The sequence below is a fragment of the Anopheles maculipalpis genome, chromosome 2RL (assembly GCF_943734695.1).
Source record: "Anopheles maculipalpis chromosome 2RL, idAnoMacuDA_375_x, whole genome shotgun sequence".
NCBI classification, from domain to species: domain Eukaryota; kingdom Metazoa; phylum Arthropoda; class Insecta; order Diptera; family Culicidae; genus Anopheles; species Anopheles maculipalpis.
The window spans coordinates 71,914,362-71,937,241 of NC_064871.1; the positions used below are offsets into that span (position 1 = coordinate 71,914,362).

Sequence of the window (22,880 nt, forward strand, 5' to 3'; positions counted from 1 at the left end):
CCCAACCCAACCAAATAACTACAACACAAACACACACTCACACACCGTGGGATAACACATCCATATTAGTCGCTTTTCATAGTTAAAAATAAAGAAATAAGAAAATGAGAAGTGATTTGGTGTTATTCGTGGTGCGCAGTTAATGAAATTGAGAAAGTATTGAGAATTTTTGTGCTTAATGTGTAGCCATTTTAAAGTTTTTTTTAAATTTCCTTAACTTAATTTTCAATTTTTTTGATTGTAATGCTTGTATCTTTTGATCTGCTCGTCGTATTGGGATGAAGTTTTGAAGAAACTGTCGATCTAATAAATTTGTGTTAGTAATTTTAAAAAATCTTCTATTCATTTTTTTACTTCTAAAGCTGTAATCACCTTCTATCTACGATAAGCAATTGTTTGCTGATCAGAGTTGTTGTATGAAAGTTGGCAATCTTTGTGTTGAAAAACTTATTTATTTTGTTTAAAACAGCCGTAACAGTTTCTTATGTAATGCTTTTGTTGTGTAATATAGTGGAATTAAGATATGGCTTCAAATATATCATAACGATCATATAATATTAAATTTTTTAATTTTTAATCACTCCCTGAATAGCCTTTTTTTTGTAACGGGAGCTTATTTTAGAAGAGATTCAATGCATGATAGGCATTTGGATACAGTTGAAAATACGTTTGCCAGTCTCCACTTGAGTGTGCTTCTGTAATTGCTTGAATTATACAAACGTGATAAGCTGTTTCGTTTGAATTGTTTGGAAACATAACCAGAGTTTTGAGAATGATTATCCAAAACTTATTCACCTATTGTTATTATCTGTAATGAATGTTTACTTGGAAAATGCATATTTTCATACAAAAAGTATATTTGGCTCTTGAGATCCTGAGCTCTTTTAACTATAGACATTATTAGCTACTTATTTACTTACTTATCAGGCGCTACAACCGCTTTGCGGTCTTGGCCTGCCGCAGCAGAGTCCGGAACCGCTCACGGTCCCGCGCCGTCGTCCGTCAATTCGCTATCACGGTCTTGATGACAGATGATTCCACGCCATCTTCCCACCTCAATTTGGGCCTACCACGCCTCCTCGGCCCGAGTGGACGGACGGGTAAAAGGACTTTCTGAGCTGTGTCGTCCGGTGCCATGCGTATAACATGGCCAGCCCATCGGAGCCTGGCGAGCCTAATTCGCTGCTCAACGGTGAGGTCGTCATACAGTTCGTACAGCTCGTCGTTGCAGCGGCTCTTCCATTGTCCTTCCACACATACGGGGCCAACGATCCTTTTGAGCATCATTATTCTGACATTATTAGCTATGAAAGCACAAACAATAACAAATAGAAGAAGTTTTTAAAATTTTCAACTATCTTTTAGTAGTTAAGGCAACAACTAGCTGCATCTTTCTTGAAATGTTCATGCAAACATGATGAACTGAACAAAAATAATAATCTTTCTTATCCGGGAAAATTCAAACTCGTCAAGGAAGTAAGGATGTATTTTTGGCCATTGAAACGAAGGTTAAATAGATAACAATTGAAAAAAATCCATTTTGTAGTGCGTATCGTCCCATTTGAAACTGCTCGACTTTTTCTTTCGAGTAGATTCGTTCGATCAGTGTAAACTGTCAAACGGTTTGTTTATATTTTTTTCGTGGCAGTCAACCGAATTTAGCGTTTGTAAACAAAGCACGCGAATCGTGGATGCTGAGAAGCGAAGTAGGAAATTTAACCATTTAATAGGTAAGATTGCAATAAAACTACTGTCTGATTGTCGAGCAATGGTGAAGTAATTGATCTTTGTTTGATTCTAGATTTTCGTAGTAACTAAAACCGCTGGAGGTACGCTATGTCACCAAGAACGGAAAGTTGCACGATGTGTGGTACACAGGAAACAACCAAATGGCACATTCTGGGCCAGAAATCCCTTTGTGATGATTGTCACGATGTTCAGATTAATCCTCCATATGAACCGCCTAATGAAGGGTCCCCCGAAAGGTTGACTACGGAAATCAAACCAGAGCAGGAGCATCAAGAACAGACGCACGATGAATATATGGCAATAGCGAATGATACGCTCCCCTGCACTCCGAAGAAAATGGAAGCAAAGAAACCACACTCCGGCGACGAAAATGTAGACGTAGAGCTGGGTGCAGATGAGCAGGACGAAATGCATGAAAACCTCCAAGCCCTTAGCATGTTTTCACCACGGCGCTTGCGACATCGTGTTTGCCCAGTTCGTGAACCGGTACGGCGTGGATCGAAAAAGAATGGCAGCCGTGCCTGCCAAGGTTCGCGTTCCAAATCGAGACGAACGTTCATGAAAAAGGTGCCAATTAAATCGCCCCAGGAAATAGCATCGACCAAAACCGTTTCGAAGGTGCAGGACGACAACACCTGGTACCAGCTGGGAGACATTGTTTCGATAGTAGATACACAGGATAACACGTATTACGCTCAAATACGTGGCCTGCTGGTTGACGCATATAATGAGAAAAGTGCAGTTATAACATGGTTACTTCCTACCACGGCCAGCCCACCACCGAACGAAGCATTTGATCCGGCAACCTATCTGGCAGGACCGGATGAGGATTTACCGCGACGGCTTACGTACATGAATTTTGTCATGCACGCTCCGAGCAATTACTACTCGGATCGTAACAATCCTTACCCGCGTCCGGAACGATTTGGGCCATCGAACACAACCCAGTCCGATAACCGCAATTATGTGTGGGCCAGCATCAGTCGTAACAGATGATTGTGATTCGTACAGTTTGGAGATAGGAATTTAACGTATTATTAAAATTAAATAAATGAATAATCGTAAAACGTTTTCTTTTAAAAGGTACAATAACATCCCTCCCCTCCCATTTTCCATTCAACAAAATTTATTCAAAATTCGTAGCCGGTAATATATAATTAACAAACGCATTCTCTCGCATGTCGAAGCGAATGTTGAGCGCCTGTTCGTGTCGTATATTAGCCGTCATTATCATATCGTAAAAATTGATCGTTTCAAACAGTGCCGCTAGCTTCTTCGTATCCACTCGACAGCTCGCCTCGGACATATTCGTCAGTTGGTCCTGCGCCTCGTGACCAACCGGTGGTTTACGTGCCGGAACACACTTGAGATTGCGATAATGGCTCGCAACGGTCACCACTTCCGTTTCCACCACGAGCGACAGTTCATCGTTCAGTGTGGCGTACAGTGTCACTGTCGGAGCGAGATTTTTCTTTTTATCCAGTAGTGTGCGTAACGATTTTGCCGATGGCATAGCGATCGATAGATCATATTCAACCTCACTCGGAATATCGTACTGATTCCACTCACTACGCGGTACCACCGTGACGGGAATGGCATGCTGTATCTTTGGCGTTAGAACCTCCTGCTCATTGCTGATTGTAGCGGACATTTCCACCGCCAGACAAGGCATGTGCGTTTTGATAAGCTTCAGCTTAATGTAGTCAACCGGATTGTTACGCACGTAGGAAAGTGCCCGTAAGAAGCTGGCCGCCAGACAAGTCATGTAGATCTGGTTGTATTCACTGTCGATACCGTCCATCAGGTACTCGGAGAAGAAACCATCCCGCAGAGACGCATCGATCTCGCACCAGAGATGCTGTCCATCGTACGCTTCGGATTCGATCTGTAGAATCAGCTTGCTCGGCTGTACATTGATGATGATATTCTTCTGCATTCGCGAGAAGGTACCAATTACGTTGAGAAATTCCTTGATGTTGATGCTATCGTTCATCACGGCACGGAACTTCATGTTGGCTGGAATTACTATAAGCTTTTCATCGATGAAACGGTTTTGTATTTATTTTTGTAAATAAACGGCAATTGCCGCCGGCTTTGTTGACGTTTCGTTATTGTAAAATTGACAAAGGTATATATAGGCAATAAGTTTTGAATTTTCTTGACCCAAGTAGAAAATGCTCAAAGATTGGTTTGGAGACTTAGAACCCTAAAGCACGAGCCATGAGAACTTTCAAAATGTGAATTATAGGTTTTGGTGATTGTTTGTGAAATTTTCTCACTTTGAAATCACTTTTTGAAAACTTGATGTACATACAAGCTTTTTAGCAAAACATACATGCAATTAGAAGCTGTTTCCACATTTCAAATCCAACAATAATGTTCGAAACTGAATGCAACAAAAGGCAGCCTATCCGGTAGCTGAGTTGGTAGGGATGCCCTCTAAGGCAGCAATCTAAGAAAGATTTCAAAAACAATGTTTCAGGTTATCATGAGTTGTTCCAGGACGTTCGGGATTTGCGTCTTGATAAATGTAAGACTCAATCGCGACACGTGTCCTACGGCTGTTACTAGCCGAAAGATAGGCAATTTGATTATTACTCATTGGGTCAAGGATTACACGTATAGAAATCTAAGGCTTATACATTGTTAACCTAACACTGAAGCTTAAAACCTGTACCCATGTCAGATAGAGGAAAAATGCAGAGAGATTTTTTTTTACATTTTACTCCAAGTTGACGGTTCTTTGCCGTATGGTACACGGGAGAAAATTTCGTCGACTGATGTTGGATTCTATCGGGCAGTATGAGCTTTTGACAAAAAAAAAAAATGCCCTCCGCTTGGGTGATAACACATTTATCAGATTTTGTATTCCGATTTTAAAATTTGAACAGAAAAACTGTTTTTCATGAATATGTGCGCTCTAAAAATCACAAAAGACCAATTACATGCTTTTATTAGCTATTTGCAATCAATCCGGCACAAAAAAACGCCTTTTATTCTACATGACAGATATTTGCCACAGAAAATCAAATCGAAATTGTGCATGCTGAATTCCGATTTTCTAACCGGCATCTATATGTCAAACCCGCTTTGAAGGATAAATGCCGAAGCCGTTGACAGCGTTTTCCATCGTGTGATAAGTCCCTGGTAGAGTCCCTGGTGGGTAGCGACATTTCGACTACTATTTCTTTCTCCCTCCCTGTTCCATGATTATCCTTTCCTTCCAAGTTCACGGCCTGTTTGCCGTTCGTCCAACCCTTCGTATCAATCCTTCCTTCCCTCAGGACTTGACTATGTTGGTTCGTGCAATACGTTGCGTTAGTCCTCCTCTTTGGTCCGCGACCTTTCCCCTTTCTTCCTATTACATTCTTGAATTCCCGAAGTAGGCTGTACCGTTAAGGCCCCGAGTCACGGGAAATTTCAAACTGTTGAAATCGATGCGAAACTGTCAGAAAATTTCAAATTTCCGATTTCAGTCTTTTCTATATTGCCCCATGGAGGAAGCTTGTGTATGCGACAGGCTCTCAAAAAGCGATTTCAAAGCGAGAAAATTTCACAAACACTCATGAACACCTGAAATTTTGATTTTGAAATCTCTAGTGGCCCGGGGTCTTTACATCCCTGTCACTTGAACCGGTTTTGAAATCGCTTGTGGTCCGAGGCTTTCACAAATTACAAAAACTCTCCACACTTGCCTGTTTCTTGAATGGTCCTTGGGCCTATTATTTGTTGAATACCACCATTTTGTAGAGCCTAGCAATCTTGGTTGACAAGGTTCCTGTCGAGTGGAAAAACAAGGTTGCATCACGTAGAATGATTTTGCTCAAAGAGAAAAAGAGAAGGGCGAACTAACATTGACAGTTGCAAAGCACCCTCCATTAAAAGATTTTCGCTAAAAAAATACCAATTTCGGTGCAAATTAGTGTAGAAACCGTGATCTCCAAATTCGCTTCGTGTGAATCAGTTGGAAAATGCTAAATTTCTTTGATTTCAATGTAAAACCAATTCTTTTCTCGAGCATTCACAAATATGGCTGACAGCTGTCAAACAGTCAATATGACAGATATTCAAGGAAGAGCCGAGTCCCATCGCAGTTGCAAGTACCTTGGTGGATGCTTCACACATATTCCGTGCACGGCATCGAGTTGGAAGTGCGTTTCGTTATCTTGCATCGGAAGTGATCAATCACGGTGGTGTGCTGAGTCAGCGTGTCCGAAAAGAAAACTATCGGTTTCCAGCGTTTTTCCGCCCCCGGTCGAACTAGTACGCGGCTTTTGTTTTCCGCACGGTACAGCGCAATTGGGTGTATGTGTGCCGAAGCAAAGCCCTTCTCGTCCGTGCTGTGCGTGTGCCCGTGATGTGATGTCCATCGGCTAACTCCACGACAAAGAGAAGTAAAAAAGGTTCGCGTTGCAGCGCTGATTGTAGCAATAATTGAGTTTTGCAGTGCTTCAAGTGCTTTATGTCTGCTGTGTGTTTGTGTGATTGTGTGTGTGTACGTGTGTGGCTGTTGGCTGTATCTCTGCGTGCCAGGAAAACAGTCACCAAGAACGGCGCTACGGTCTGCGGCATTCAGCCGTCAGATGGTGTATTGTGAAAATGCAAGAGAAACAAAGTCGTATACGCGAATCATCTACTTTAATGCCGAACCGTGTACGGGCTGGAAGCCAGGCGGACATATTATTGTTATTATTACGCCCCATGATGATAGTTTCTCCAGCGCTCCCGTACCACGTATGGCGCGGGCGCTGACGAATGCGTATCGGACAAATACCGTCCTGGTCATCTTCTTTCAGTCTGTGCTATGTTGGCATTCTGACCCCTAGAACCATCAGAGCGTTCCAGCTCTGTCCAGTTCCCAAGGGTTTGCTACCATTGCTCCGAGAAGCAATCTACAGTGTGAATCGTTTCCGTGTACCCCGTAACATGTCGGGGACATTTTCCAGAACAACGCGCGTGATCCACACAACAGTCTCGGGAGCAGACAGAACGCCTGCCTCCGGTTCCGAGATTGTTCCGTGTCAAATGCCACTGATTGATCGATCGGTCTAGTCGCGGCTGGTGCGGTGGCCTAGGCCTGCTGCTTTTTCGCTTGCTCTTCGGCAAATCACACCGTCACGACACCAGATAGTGTCGCAGTCTCATTCTACGCTGACAAGCTCCGATCCGTTTGCAGAATAAAATGATAATTATCCTCAAGCTCTTCGCACGGCACAGATTCGTGTCTTTTCTCAGTGTCTTCTTCGTGGGCGCCACCTTTCGCCAGTTGCGAATCAAACCAATTGAGCCTTGCGTTAAAAAAATCCCCACTGTCAGGGCAAGTATCGGGATGCAAGAAGCGCCGAACGAACCATGCAGGACCATGCAGCTCTCGCTTATCTAAAAGACCGCTCCCGCTGGGGCATGGGGCAGCAAAGAGGAGATAAGGAACGGGTGATGGTGGTCAGGCCACCACAACAACAAGGGTTGAACTGATTTGATGTTTCTACTGCCGCTACTGGGCTGTCGCCCCCCCCAACCCAACGCAATGTGTGTTGTTATCTACGGTAGTGTCCCTTTCGGTGCACCCGTATCTTGTTCGTGGTGTGTATAATTTCGCACACGTGTACGCAGAATCGCTTTCGAGCGACCGAATGCATTGAGAAACCGCACAGCCAGAGTTTTGTCTCCGGCTCTTAGTTCTTTTTCGCGGTGATACGGCGGTGATGATAGAAAATTACGATCCGGTTCCGGTTTTTTGTGTGTGCTGGAACGTTGTTCAGAGATAGAATTTAGGAAGGTTCTTGAGTGAGCTAGTGCGTTTGCGTGCATTCAGTTTGTGAGTGAAGTGATGTGCGGGGGGGAGTCTTATGATGAATATGATGAAAAATTGGAGTAAATATTCAAAACCTTCGACGGCGTCAAAGTCTGACCATCACCATCACCCTACCAGCAGTGGAACTTCAATTGTAAAAGGTGAGTTAAAATTTGTTAAAAAAACTTTAAAACGTATTTTTACGAAAAATTGATATTATTATAAGACATCTAATTGTTTTTTTTTCTTATTTGCCCAGTTATAATACTTTGGACAAGTTACTTTAGTAACTTGTTCTATTCGTTCTTGTTTCTATTATTACTTTATTTAATATTAAGAAATTATTATATTTTCCTTATATGACTTTAAGAGACTTAAATCTATGTTCCTTTGCTTTGCCTCAGTCCTGGTGAGATTTGATGGCAATTCAATTTCAATAATTCCTTAAAGTCTTGCTCCCAACGCTTTACAAAGCACAAGTCGTCTGCAAAAGTGTATGTTATGACCCGCATCCGGTACTTTGATCCTCTACATGTAATTCTTCTTTGGAATTTAATCATCTAATATTAGCTCGCAGTCAAGCAAATGAGTTTATGAGTGCCCTTTGTTAACATATTGGTCATCCGGAAATTGGCTACGTATCACAACAAAACACAAAACTATAAGACTAAAAGACCCAAGTCTGGAAGTCTGGACACATGAAATCAATAATTGTACGCTTGAAACGTGACTTGATAGTTTGCAGTTAAAGCGTTAATTAATAGATAAATAGATAAGTAACCCTATTGACGAAATGTGCCTTAATAGCTCTATTAAGGCTGTTTTGTCCCATGGCGTAGTCATGGTCTTCAACTCTTTTTGTAGAAATCCCATAATGTTTGCATAAAATGAAAAGTTCTTATTTGTCTTTGGCTCTACAACCTCTAAAAGTAACCACTTCTTATCCGTAAGTTGGATAGTTTGTCCTGTGTACAGGCAGTTGATCCGAACGGGATTTAAGACTCAGTGCTGCCGTATGAAGACTGGCGCCTTGCCTAGCGAATTCTGAAATAAATAGCATTGGCGGTTGATCATCAAACGATGATCAACAAACGGGTTTTGCTTTATTTTAGACTAGACGATCTTTCTCATACACAATTGAGAGTGTCAATGAGTCATTATCAATAGCTCAGATATAAGGTCTGATTGCGAAATTCAAACGTCTTCTTGTCATTTTGATGTTATGACTTTCCGTTTGGCTAAATCAGACCTTTGAAATTCGATGACAGATCTTTGTCAAACGGAAAGCCAAAAATTTGCAATGCTTGAGCCAAACAGAAACGCGCGTTAGACCAAAAGTTTTACGCCAGTCAAGTGCAACGGAAAGTATAGTTTGCATCCATAAAAATAAGTTTTAAGTGTAAATCGATGGAAAAATGTAAATATTTCACGTGGATATGTCATGTCAAAAGTCAAAAGAATCTTTGCGTTCGGCTTTGACAATCAGGCTTATAGACTGTGCTACGTACGACAGTGACTTTTTTATATAACAATATCCATCTTATGCAGGTCCTTCTCCAACTGTTGAATAAAGTCTTTGGATAAGCTAAAGTCTTTAAATTTGTATAATCTTAAAAGGGCACCAAGCCCTCAGTTTTTTACTCGTCAGATTATGGTTCCTTATGGTCCTCAAATAGACTTGACCTGTTATCAGATAGTCTGAACAGCTCCAATTTCTTTGCTCTATGGCAGTTACGAATTTTCTAAATGGCTGCACTTGAGCGACTCGCTCAAAACCCAAAGGATAATTTTGTGTGATCGCACGAATATAAGGTCACGCCGTGACGAATTCTTTAACACGTTGACTGCCAAGCGGATTTTAGCGAAATTCTTCTTGAGGCCACACGAACGACCCACGTCTCACGCGTATGTGTTGGTGCTCAGCACATCGCAAATTTCCATCATTTTCTTTCATTTGCGATGCATAATTTTGCGATTTTGCGATGCCTCACACATTTGTGGCTGGTCCGGACAACGAGCACATTATGTTGTCTTTTTTTATGTTATAGTGAACCTTCGCATAGTCCATTGTATTTCTTCGTAAGGAATAACATCGTTTAATATATAATATTTTCGACATCATGCCACTGGTCTTCAGCACCGAATCCGAATTCCGAATTCCGAATCCGAATCTGACGATATCACATTGCCAAGCGCTCTTCTTTTTTGCGGTATGATGTCTTCCTCACTAGAATCTGTGGTTTTGTCGATGTCTTGGGTAGCTAGGGAAACATCTACGTTGCTACTCTCTACAACACAAATAAATGATTTTTCCATGTATGTTGGTGATCGGTAAAGCTTTCAGACAATTCTATTTTTGTTCGGCCCCTTCGCCAGTCCTCACACGGCAGGACCGAGGATCATATCCCAGCCGGGGATCCGACTATCCCGAGGATCATATATGAAGACTAACTACATGATTATAACCAAGCCTAGTAAGACATTCGATTAAGTCAAGAAGACGAAGAAGAAGAGAAAGAAGAAGCATAAAAAGAAGATATCATCTAATTCATGCAATATCCAGTTTATAATTCCTGCTCAGAAATTAATTTCGTTAACTAAATAGACTTAGCAAACTCTTGCCCAAAAGAATGTGTAAATGCAATCAATAGCGAAATACTGTACCATTCTCCGCCCTTTGAAACAACTACAAATGTAAATCTCTCCCCTTTTTCCCCAACTTCGTTGCAAGCTTTAAATCATCCACCATTTGTCAGTGAGTGTAGTGTCACACCATTAATTAAGTACTAATTACGCCTAGTGCGTCTACTTCCCAGCGTAATCAGCGAATCGAAACGACTAATCGGTTGAAGGACCTCGGCCCAGCTCACTTTTTTCCCAGTGGCTTAACCCCATCGCCCATCGGAATGATAATGTGTGGGTGTGTGTATGCTTGCATGGATCATTTAAATCAACCCAAAATTGATCTGCTGCGAGCTTTCGAGATGAGTTGTGTACTCCCCGCTGTCAGCTTCAAAGGGAAGATGCTGCAGGCTGGCTGGTGATGATGAATTCACGCGAAACTTTACATGCGAAACATTCGGTTTGCGACTGCTGTTTCCCGGTATTTCAACATCATTAAACAACAACCCTTCGCGGGTGTGTTGCGCAGTTGGAGTTGGCTTGAATGATGGTGTGAAGTACGTAATGAATTTCGCGAAATATTATTCTACCACTCGACAAAAAAAAAAAAGATGTACCGCGCCGACAGTAGCAGCAGATGCGCAATTCGGGCGTCGTCTATTTCACGCAAGGATAAAGTTACTAATTACACGACCCAACAAACAGACGGATCAAAGCATAAGTAGAAGGGTATTACTACTACTGACACACACATACACACTGGGCATTATTAATGCGGAAAGCTCTTTCGTTTCCGTCGATGATGATGGTGATGAACAACAAGAGTATGTGCACGTGCCGTGTTTCAAGTTAAATGGTGTTAAAGTCCACCGAATGTTTCCCGCATGGTGTGTGGGAAGAGTGTTAATGATGGCAGCATACATTGGGGGGGGTGGGTCATAGGCCAGTTTTATCCATAAGTACACCAGCATTATAAGTAAGTGCAACAAATGTGTTTGACCCTTTTGTATAAAGCTTGGAGGTCCAGGAAACCTCTGAAGTACTGCTGCAATTTGCAGGAATTATTCATTTGTTAACCATACTCTGCTATGGCATAATATGTGTGAGGACGCAGTAGAATGCCACTTTGTTGGCCTCTTTCATCCCGCCAGCCAGAGCTTCCATTAGGGTAGGAAACACTTTTTTGAGTTGTAGTCGCGGTAAAACACGAATATAGACACACTAAAACCATACCACACCGGAGGCGGCCCGGTGGTGCAGGCGACAGCGGCGCCGGTCTTCAAACGGCTGGACCGGAGTTCAAATCCCATCTCCCCGAAGTGAGAACTGACTTTTGCCTATCCAAACTACGTAGTTATTGGTAAATCTTAATAACCCATTCGATGGCCGGCTTGACCTAATAGAGGTCGTTAAAGCCAAGAAGAAGAAGAAAGAAACACACAAAAAAAATCTCTTTCGTCTGACCTGATTCTTGACGATGAGCTGCGGTGGTGGTAGACTGAATTCCTGCCAAATTTGCTCCCGAAAAACTTTGCCATGAACAAAGTGTGTTATGTTCACCGGCCAAGAAAGTGAGGTATGCGAGAAGAACAAAAAAGTAAGGTTTCAAAATATCTCTGGGGAAATAAAATAAATAATCCGTTTCACTCGGATCTGCGCGGCGTACCCATTTCGAGTGGCAGTGTGGGAGGCCAATGCCCCCCGTTAAGGTACTCTTGGGAAGAGATTAGCAAACGTTCTCCATTCTCGATAGTACGGAAATGAGGGGTGTGTGTGTGTGTTCTTTTTTGGTTAACCAGGGATGCTGTTGCTGGCAATGATGGTCAATTTGTTGCAAGGCAATCAATGTTTCCGTTTTAGCTCTACCCTCTTGGACGCGATCCAATCCGCGCACAACTCTGCTGCGAGCCCCTCTGGAGAAAGGGTGGGGGCGAGAAGATGGTGGTTGCCGTTGTGTTTCTATTTGTAAAATTATTACACCGTACAGTAGTTTCGACCGGCGACTGCCTGCCTTCGGCCAGCTTTGGCAGCAACAGTACAGCAAAACCTTCGAAATAGAAATCGTTGAGGGGCGGTGGTGTTCTTTGCACCACCGTTCTCTGGAAAGTGTTTATTTTTAACAGCCTCATCATGGTGAATCCAGCCGGATCCGTTTAACACGTCCTCCAGCCAGTGCGAGCGGCGTCTGCAGTTGTGTGTGCAGTTGGGTTTGAAATTTGGGTCGATTCGATCGGGAAAATAATCGCTGGTTGGGAGGTTCGAATTGAACGGAAGCAAACAGCAGACATCCGGGCAAAGTGTGTGCGCGTTTAATGCTTGTTCTTAATAAAGGGGAAAAACTCATGAAGCTATAAGTTACTTTCCGAATTTTTGGAACATTTTCTTTCTTCGCTTAGGCTTAGGTTCGCTTAGGCTGGATCAGGTGTAGGGAGACCTGTCGGAGATCGGGTGCCTACATGGATGGGAAGCTGCAGCCAGGGATCGAGTTTACTGGAGATCTGTTGTTGACCATGTCACGACGACGTGCTCGTTAAAAGAGCAGGCCAACTTCAAACGACAGGACCGGGGTTCAAATTCACCGGCTTCCGTAACTTTTCGTGTCCATTTTCGCGACTCTGTATCTATTTTTCATGATTCGCTTATGGGAGTTTCTATATCAGTGGTCGAAGAAATAATAAGCGCTTGCGCTATTCGCCAAACTTCTAACAACAAATTCGCCACCGCACACTATCATTTGCATTTCCCTTTATGATATAGTAGGAATAAATAGTAGTTCTCATTTGATGGCCCGAAGCAAAGTGAATGTCTGTTTATTGGAAACAAAGTGCTGCAAAAGTTCAAACAGCGCACCAAATCATATGAGTTTCTATGGCGTAAGAACGGTAGCCGGAGCCGTTGGAGCCGTTAGGGTCGTCCGGAGCCGTTTGGAGCCATTGGAGAGCTCACCAATGTGGGTTATATCAACGTATCATGGACGATTTGAAGCGCTGCATAGCGGAATTGCAATTCATTTCAGCCCCAACTAATTCTACGGTTTCGGAACTGCCGACCAGCGGCTCCGGACGGCTCCGGACACCTCAGTTCAGCTCCGAATATTCCGGACGGTTCCAAACTGGGAGTATTGCACCCTCATACCTTCCGGAGCTGCTTCCAAAATTGGTGGAGTCATTCGGAAGCGATTTCGTTTTTTCGTCGAATTTGAACCCATCACTAATGGATGACACCGGTAGAGGTGTCATACGAACCGCTTTACTGTTGCTCATTGTAATGTTAGACAAAAACTGAAAACCATGCGAAGGCTTTCTAAAAAAAAAAAAAAAAAAAAAATACATTCGTTCAATAAAGTTCCAAAAAGATGGAGCCGTTTCTAAAAACATATCAATTTACGGTGTAAACATGTATGTCTGGCTACCGTCAACACCTTTTCGGATGATTAATTCCGAACGATTCTAGTCCGCTCGGTCGGCAATGGATGTTGTTTGTTCGTGCGGTGTTGCTTCTGACACGTAGAAGCTACCTCAGCTCTACATCCAAAACGCAGCCGGATCGTGCGAAGGTGCTGCTGCATTCTGGCAAGTTGCCCAGTTGCTGCGCCCCGCTTTCGTCAGTGCGGCCGAACATACCGTGGTAATTGGGATATTCAACCGAACTGGATATATCTCCACACGCTCAAACATCACCGGGCTGCTGATCATTCCGGTCGACCGTTTCGGTACAAATCGTAACATGTCTCGGTTTTGGACAGTTTACAGATTCGCGCTTGACCCGTTCCTGTTTTTTTATGAGATCTCTTCCACAACACCGTCAGTGGCTGTGTGTTTGTGTTTGCCAGTGTGCAGGTAGAGTGCCACTTTCGCTTTCGTTTCGATCCATCGCATCTCTGAACGCCTAACTGGCACTTGGATCGATTGGCTCGCTTGGCGGCCCCTTGTTGATGTTGCCGTTGATTGAGTTGTGTCCTTCGGTGACGATGTGTCATTTGATTTACAACGAATCTAGTGTTTACTCTGCTGCGCGTAACATGGGGAGCTACCCTTTTCCCATGAGTGGCGGGGAACCACGACAACGTCAATCCAACACACACACAACACTCCATCACGCCGTATCGGCTTAAGCTATGCTTCAAGTTCATGTCCCCGTTTATGCGTGTGCCAAAAAAGGTAGTCGGTACCGACTTAACTAATTCCATTTGTTGAACCAGATACATCAACATGCGTGTGTGTTATTGAACAGATGTTTTACGATACGCGTTGTATTACATGTTGTGTAAGGAATAGCTGAGGAAGTTTTAAGAGCAGCTGATTGATGAGGCTTTGCAAGCTTGATGATGTTTGAACAATTTTGTTTAACATTTTAATTACTAACATTTATTACTATTATCAAGATGGTTATACAGTGTTTTCAAACTGATATATTATTATTCTAGTTTTAGTCATGGCGCTGGTTCCACCAGACATTATTGGACAAAACAAGTGCAACCAATCAATCCCAATCATTAAACCTTGTATTCAAGGTGCATAATAAATCAATTGTGAGAAAAATGTTTTTAAGTTGATTGAAACAGCACTTTTCTTGTTTATTATAACAAAATTTTCTTTATATACACATAAAAATTCATAAAAAATATAAAAATATAAAAAATCAACGTTTTCCTCCTGGACAAAACAAGTGCAACTTTGCGTGTTGTTTGCCAAATTTAAATAGGCTCTCAATATTGAATTACAGTCATGCATCTGCGAGGCATAGACTCTATCAGCTGGTCAATGTTTTGGTCATGCCTTTTTGAATTCGGCAAACAACTGATCCTGAGATATATCGCATCATGATTCGTCCGGTCGTCCTACATGGCCACGAGTCTTTGATTATCCGAGCGGAGGATGCAAACGCGCTTGGCGTGTTTGAGCGTCGCATCCTCCGGACCGTCTTTGGCGGTGTGTTCGAGCATGGAGTGTAGAGAAGAAGGATGAACCACGAGCTTGCTGAGCTATACGAAGAACCGGACATCCTGACGGTAGCAAAGACCGGCAGGATACGATGGCTGGGGCATATTATGAGGATGCCGGACTTATACACCGCCAAGAAGGTGTTCGTCAACGACCCCCAGTTCGGTACGAGGCGTTGGGGACGCCATGTCACGACGACGTGCTCGTTAAAAGAGCAGGCCAACATGATGATGATGACTGATGCTTGCGTCGAACACCTTCAAGATCAATTCACGATCTCCCACAGGTTCTCTATAGGGTTCAGATCCGGAGATTGTGGCGGTCAGTTCTTCACCATGATTTTATTATCCTTAAACCACTGTTTGACCACTTTGACGGTGTGTTTGGGATCGTTGTCTTGTTGGAATATCCATTTTAATGGCATATTTCTTTCAGCATTAGGCAACATAACATTTTTCAGGATGTCATTGTACATGAAACGATTTGATGAATTGAACCAAGAAAAACATCCCCAGACCATTACATTGCCTCAGTCATGCTTCACCGTCTTCTGACAGTAACGTTAATCTAAGCGTTTTGCAGTTGGACTTCGACTCATCACTGAACAGAACCGTCCGCCATTTCTGCATATCCCAGTTAATATGAGATTGAGCAAACAGAAGACTTTTATTCCGGGTTCCTAAGTGAAATCATAGGTTTCTTCGCAGGACGTCGAGAGAACAATCCGACTTCAACGGCACCGTCGTCTGATTGTCCGGCCCGAAAACAGATAACTGCATATCCATTCGCATCTTGAACGAAGATTAGTCATCCCTCACTACTACCCTGCCCTGTGAAGGATTTCTGTATAAATGGTCAAGAATCCTATAAATGGTCATAAAAAGAAAATGTTGCAGAGATCAATTTAATGGAAAATTGATGAATCATTAGTTGAACAATTTTCCGTTTAATGCAAAATGCGGTATGAATGTGTCATTCATTTAGAATTCGGCCACTCATCGCAGGCTATAAAACGAGAAATTTTCTACGTAGAAATATAATTTCTACATAAAACGAAAGGCTTTATATTGTTATTTTGTCACAAAATTCAAGAAAAAAATATTTGTTTATGCATACCTCTCATAAGCTGCCGCACAACTGGTATATCCACTTCAGGAGCTGTTTTTTTCCAATATTATGCGTGTTGGGAAGTTGGTAAATCTGGCCAGAGCTTAATTGGGCCTTTATGAGCTTTATTACAAAGCAAAAAACACTTTTACAAGCACTGATATTCATAAACTGTCGAGTTCATAAATTGATTTGTTATAAAACCCGTGTTTTAAGCCCACAGCTGCAGATGGCTTGCCGTACCATGGATTTGCGGGCAAATTTGTTAGCAAAAATGAACTAATATTTGTTGGGGACATCGTCTCGTGCTGTGACAATATAAAATTTTTGACCAGAATCCTGCCTTATATTTATTTTTATATACGTTTCGTCATCCATAAGAACGCCACCCGCTTATCACGTTAGAACCTGATCATACAATTTTTGGGGAGCGTGGTTTGGCGATGTAATTATGCTTCAGAGTTCTGTTAAGTTGCTTTGGGGTACGCAAAGAGCGGTAGCCTGCACTCAATCCGATTCTTCTGACGGTACTTGCTGCTTCATCGTTTTTTTTAGCAATCTCCCCATCCGAAAGTCCAAGATTAGCCTGTAACGTTCTCAACACTTTCCAGATCAGCTGACGATCCACTGTTCCTGACAGACGATTTTGTTGAACCTTTCTGGTCATGCTTTGATGTTCCCGAAGCCATCTCAAAACATATTCAAAAATAGAAGACGCGTTATCATGTCAAAACTACTCCATAAGAGAGAGGAGTGCTCCAATACTTACTCGGAAATGTCAAAAATTTTCATAAAGCACTACGGGGGGCTTTACTATACATAAGATAGAGTGACCAAATTCTAAATGAACAGTATTTTATTTGGTTGATATTATGCCGGCCATGTGCCACCTTTGCTTGCACCTTTGGACCCCGGTTTACTTGACTCGAACACGAGAACAAACGAAATGTGTTGTGCTGTTATGGATCCTAGACTACTGTCGCTCTTAAGCAGCTATCAGTAATCGATTAGAATACAGCGCGAACAACTGATATGAGATTGGGTACCTTACCAAACATTTTTTCAATTGGTTAATAATAGTCCTTTTCGCTGGACATTATTTTCTTGAAGTATCTTTAAGAAAGGTACAGTACGGCACAAGCCGTCATACTTAAAATAAATATCTTTAAGATAAATTCTACCCTCTCGAATCTACGCAGGGGTATGAGGTAAGTCCATCATCATCATCAGCATCGTCTAATAACTCTAGAGACTTATTGCTACCGCGTAATTAGACAGTCAGTCCCGGAGGCAACGGATTAGAAGCCCTGCCTTGCTATGGGAAGACCAACGACTCGTCGCTCACCGGTTCGCTCTTTAGTTTTACGATTACTGATCTAAATCTTCAACAATATGCAATGTTCGGGCCATTTCTTGATTCTATCAAGAAGTGCAATTTGTAGATAAAGCTGGACTGGAGCTGGATATCTCGTCCTGTCATTGCTGAGGTACCATTGTTTTCTGATGAGTTGCGCCTGTATGAAATCCATTTAATCTTGGACGGGGTTTAGAAGTGACTTCAACATTGAGATCTATGATGAGCTGAGCCCTTTAGAATAGACGGTTATAGCCCTTAACTACCTCTAGTGAACGTTTTTATTATTCTAAACAAATAAATATTTAATTGGCTAAAAGTACTCGCTACGTCTACCTCTTCTAAGCTATTGCATGATGTTGAGTCAGAAGTTTTCCTACAAACCCGCTCTATCGGCCAGTGCGCGATACCCCATTTCGTTGCGTGCGTGTTTAGCACATCTGAATTTATGGTTATCTGTCGATTTAAGGGATTCGATAGCAAAGAAGGGGGGAAAATAAAGTTTTATCTAAGTATTGGCAAGTCGAAAGGGCTTTGCCTTATTGTGCACCTTCATTAGACACTCCCTAGTGGCACTCGGAGGCAATATTCGTGCACAATTCGTGCTCACAAAGCAAAACACAGGGGAGAGCTGCAGCTTGTAGAATTGCGTGCGACTACGGATGGAAATAAATAACTTCCAAGTCGCATCCACAAATAGCATTGGGTAGTCATTTTATACTGCTGTTTGGTAGTGTGTTGTACTGTTGCTAACTTTATTTTTGTAACGTTTTCTGTCTTTTCAGTGCTTAGAACACAAAAAGTTCTTGATCTTGATGCTCTTTCAATCGCATATACGATTGGATTCAAGTGAGAACTGTTTTTCTATCGCGTAGAAATCCAGTGAGATAAATCTGCTCAAATAACCCTAAAATTGCCGTTAAATAGCCGGTCAGTTAAAGGTAATTTCAAGGCAATTTAGTAGTCGTTAACAAACCTAATCGAGCAGTTTTACTTGGCAAACAAAACTTATCGATTTGTTGTTGTTGATGCTCTTTGGAGCCTCCATTTTTCCAGTATACAGTCTTGTTGGGGTTTGGTCTCATACTTACGGGGACATCAACTTCGCACGCTAACACGATGGCTCAGAGGGTGTCAAGTAAGGAGGAGGTCAAAGTCGCCATATCAATGATAGCAATCGAAATCAAAGATGTTGCTGAAGCTGTGGACTAGATTCTTTCTTCTCAAGAACATTGTTAATGCATGTGTGTAATGTGTTGGTGAATGCTAGTCTTGACAGTGTTTTGACCATTTTTATTGATTAATTGAAAGAATTATGTTTCATATAATACTCCAGACATTAATTTACCCTTAATTTACCACTTTGCCGCAACACTTCAAACCCTTAATAAACCATTAAATTACCTTCTCGTGCAGTAGGAGATATTCTTATTTTTAATATTTTTTGCTGTAGCATCTCGACTGTAAACATTATTTTATTGATAAATATTTGTTTGTTTCACTAGTTACATGTATTTTCCATATATTCGGTCGAAATAAAATCAAGAAACAACGAAACTCTTAACTTACCGCCAATAAGCCGTCTACGAATTCTTCCTGTTTTTCGAGATTTATGTATCATTTTATATGTTTTATTGGTTGTAAACCTCGCTGAATCGGTGCGGCAAGTATTATTACTACCCAATAAAAAAAAACCAGATATATTTTTCATATATTTTATGGAAACATAAGCAGGAGAACAACGAAACCCTTAAATTACCGTTTAATTACAGTCTCAAAATGCTTCGCGTAGTTGGAAATGCTTCCATTATTTTACAAGGTTTATAGCTGGAAATCATTAAAAAGCAGTTTTCTTAATTACATTACTTAATCATTAAATAGCTGTTTTCGTTCATTATTGATCAATAATCAGGCATATTATTAATATTTTTCAATAGAATTTATGCACGAGAACGCCAATGCCCTTAACCCTTAACGCCGATACCCTTAAACCAAAACTGCTCGACAGCGCTGTTTAGCATATCGCTGTCTCACTGGGAAGTCGTCCATCTTAATTCGTTCTTGTAAGAACTCGGGCAAAGATTTGTTGTAAAATAAAAAATAATTGAAGAATGCATCCATAAAAAAGTATTTTTGTGATGTAGTTTTCGGCAATTCATTACGGAAAAATGTTCCCCTAATTTTGTGTCAATGTCCCCAATTTCTATGGGGAAATGATTATCGTCCACATAAAACTGAGACGGGGTCTTGTACTCAACTGCTCGAAATGTCTACGGAGTGGCTCTGTTTCGATGGTTAGTGAGTGTTTGCAATGTTTCGGCGTTAATAAGCAGCCACTACCGCCCAACCATTCGTTAAAGCATGCCTTTTTTGACCCACTTTGAGCCATTTGCAAACTTGGCTCGTTTGCTATTTAATCGGTTGAAATTAACTTGTTAGGTGCCGCTGTTCTGCCCGGTGAAAAATCGACACAAAAATTCCTCTGTGAAGAAATGAAGCCTTAAACAAAAAAAGGAAACCACCACCACCTAACCGTCTCCCGATATCCTTTTTTTCGTATCGACACGACGACTCGGCAAACCATTCACTTTTGGCATTCTTTTCGATCCCCCACACCCCGACGAATCTCAGGGCTAGGGCATGGGGCGTTGATTCGATTTGCCGCTGAAGAAATGATGAGAAAGCACTTTAAAACTCAATTTGTGGTATGCTTTCGGGGAAAACTGTATGGCCTGTCTAGTTTTCTTGCCATCCTTGCTTCCTGGAGAACAGTTTTCCATGCTTCGGATGTAGATGTATGGATTTGTAGCTATAAGTTGGAAAAGTTGAAGCATTTCAGTCAGTGGAAGTGTGTTAGTGAGAGGTTTTGGTATCTTCTGTGATGTTGTGTACATTTTTTCCAGTCCCTCCGATTAACGCTACTGGTGTGTGTGTGTAGCGTTGAACAATTTCATCCCGTCGTGAGATCTGTTTCCGCTCCGGTCCACTACCCAGTGCTCACAACGCCCTTCTCAATTGGGGCCGATGTGCATTCAATCGACCTTGGCCTGGGTGAGAGCACCCGGGGATTTGGTAGACCGGATGTTTGTGCTGAAGCAAAATTGAATATGCGTTCTCGTTACGCCACGGCAAAGTTTTAGCAGAATGTTAGAAACAATTTTGATCATCGCGATCGCGGCTGTTTGAACTTGTTGAAACGTGGCGACCCTTGTTTTGGGGAGGTTTGTTTCACATTCCGCTGCACAACAAGTGGATATGTTTCTATTATGTGGAAGAGAAGTTAAAGATATCGTTTGTATTGGTTGAATGTGCATGCTATTTTCATCAAGTTTTATGGATATTAGTAACTAAAAAAGATATTTACAAACATTTATTAAGACATTCTGCAAGGAGTGAGGTTATGCACGATGAAACAAAACTTTAAATTTTAGGACTACATAAACAAACAAACTCAAAAAACACAACACAACCGTGACTGTGCTACAAGTCTTGTCCAGAACTTGTCCAGAAACATGGTTCAGCGGAATTGATTGCTTTCGTTCTATTTCAATGAATTGTCACACATGATTGACCATTGATGGAGTTTTTTGTTCCACCGAAAAGTTACTTTCAAAGTCTGATTAGCGACAGGAACTGGAAGTTTTCCATCAATTTTGAGTTTCTTGTTTATGGTTGTAATTACGGTTACGCGTCATCAGGTGCAGTTTGGATGGTTCTTGCATGTTTATGGTTTGAGTAAGCTTCAATCATTCATTCACAAACTGGTATGGTTTGGAATTTTAGAGTATTTTTTTTTAAGACAAAAAGGATGATTTTCTAGTAGAACGTAATCTGTTGCAGATTCTTGGCTCTTTGCATGTTGATTTTGAATTGGTTGAGTTATTTATGATCTAGAAGATTACAACACACTACAACATTTTTGCTTTCCACTAATTAGTAAGGTCATATACCGTACTCACTTACTTATCAGAAGCTACACGCTCCACGGTCCTAGCCTGCTGCAGAAATTCTCTAAAGTGCTCGCGGTCCAGCGCCATCGTTTGCCAGTCCATTATCCAGGTCTTTCTGGAGGAGGCATCAACACCATCAAACCAGCTTTATCAACGTCTCTATCCAGCTTTACCAGCTCGACCACGCCTCCTCTGTCCACGTAGACGACCAAAAAAGACCTCAAGGTCTGGGTCGTCCGGTGTCATTCTAATGACATGAGCAGTTCTCCAGAGCCCTGGCGAGTCTAAAGCGCAGGTACAGCGCATCGTACGGCTCGTAGAGCTAGTCATTGAAAGCGGCTCCTCCATTGTCCTTCCATACATTGTCTGCTTGGCTTAACGACCTTCTAGATCACGCCAGCCACCCAATGGCTTACTAAAGTTGCTTGATACCACGCAGTTGGATGGTCAAGTCGTCACTCACATACGAGGCCAAAAATCCTTCTGAGCATCTTCATCTCGAAGAGGATTTTGTCAATTTCAGTTAGAGTCCTTGTCTTAGAGGTGTATGTGAGTAGCAGGAGTGTAATGGTTCTATACGGTCCCAGCTTCGATTGTCGCGACAGGTGTTTTGTGTAGAACAGTTACCTCAGACAGTAGTAACATCGGTTGACAGTTAGCTCCTTCTAGCTCTCAAACGTCTCAATATCAATGCTGTTGTCGGTGCTGACTTTTGACCCGAGGCGAGCCCACCGGAGCCTGGCGAATCTAATGCACTGTACCGTAGCGAGTTCATCGTACAGCTCAAAGAACTCATCATTGTAGCGGTTCTACCATTATCCTTCCACACATACGGGGCCAAACATCCTTCTCAGACCATCTTCGTCTCGAACGCGGCTAAGAGGGTTTCGTCAGTTTTAGTTGGAGTCCATGTCTCAGAGCTACCGCGGTGAATACCGGGGACTATAAAAGTTGTGTATAGTCCCAGCTTTGATCGTCGCGGCAAGTGTTTTGAGTAAAATAGTTTCCTCAGACCAGAACCAGAATAGTTGTCCAGAATAAGACAACAATTATGCATTAATGTAAAATTAACTAAAATAATGGGTGTGCCAAAACGATATCCTGACCTGTAAACATAAGTCAAAAAGATCAAGGCGTTAAGCTGTGTTTTCTGCTGTGTGTGAGTAGAAAAATCAGTTGCTCTACACATGAGCATGAACAGAACGCATGACATGGAATTTGTTCCTTACGGGACGTAAAGACTAATTGCAGAGAGTACAGCCTGCGAGTCGATCCGATTGTCCAAAAGGACCGCTATAAAGGATCTCTGCGTGTTATGGACAAACTGCCGCAACGTATCTAGCCCGAGGAGCGCACAACGA

General features: G+C 42.1%; 3 protein-coding genes across 4 annotated transcripts in view; 2 read left to right on the plus strand and 1 right to left on the minus strand.

Moving 5' to 3' along the window:
- LOC126556197 (retinol dehydrogenase 14) overlaps positions 1-22,880 on the plus strand; it is a 128,902-nt gene that overhangs the window by 22,433 nt on the left and 83,589 nt on the right. The gene's annotated exons all lie outside the window — the stretch shown is intronic.
- Positions 1,837-2,745, plus strand: LOC126556238 (uncharacterized). The gene has a single exon (XM_050211464.1). The coding sequence runs from the start codon at positions 1,837-1,839 to the stop codon at positions 2,743-2,745; it is 909 nt and encodes a 302-aa protein (XP_050067421.1).
- Positions 2,873-3,760, minus strand: LOC126556245 (checkpoint protein HUS1). The gene has a single exon (XM_050211471.1). The coding sequence runs from the start codon at positions 3,758-3,760 to the stop codon at positions 2,876-2,878; it is 885 nt and encodes a 294-aa protein (XP_050067428.1). The 3' UTR covers positions 2,873-2,875.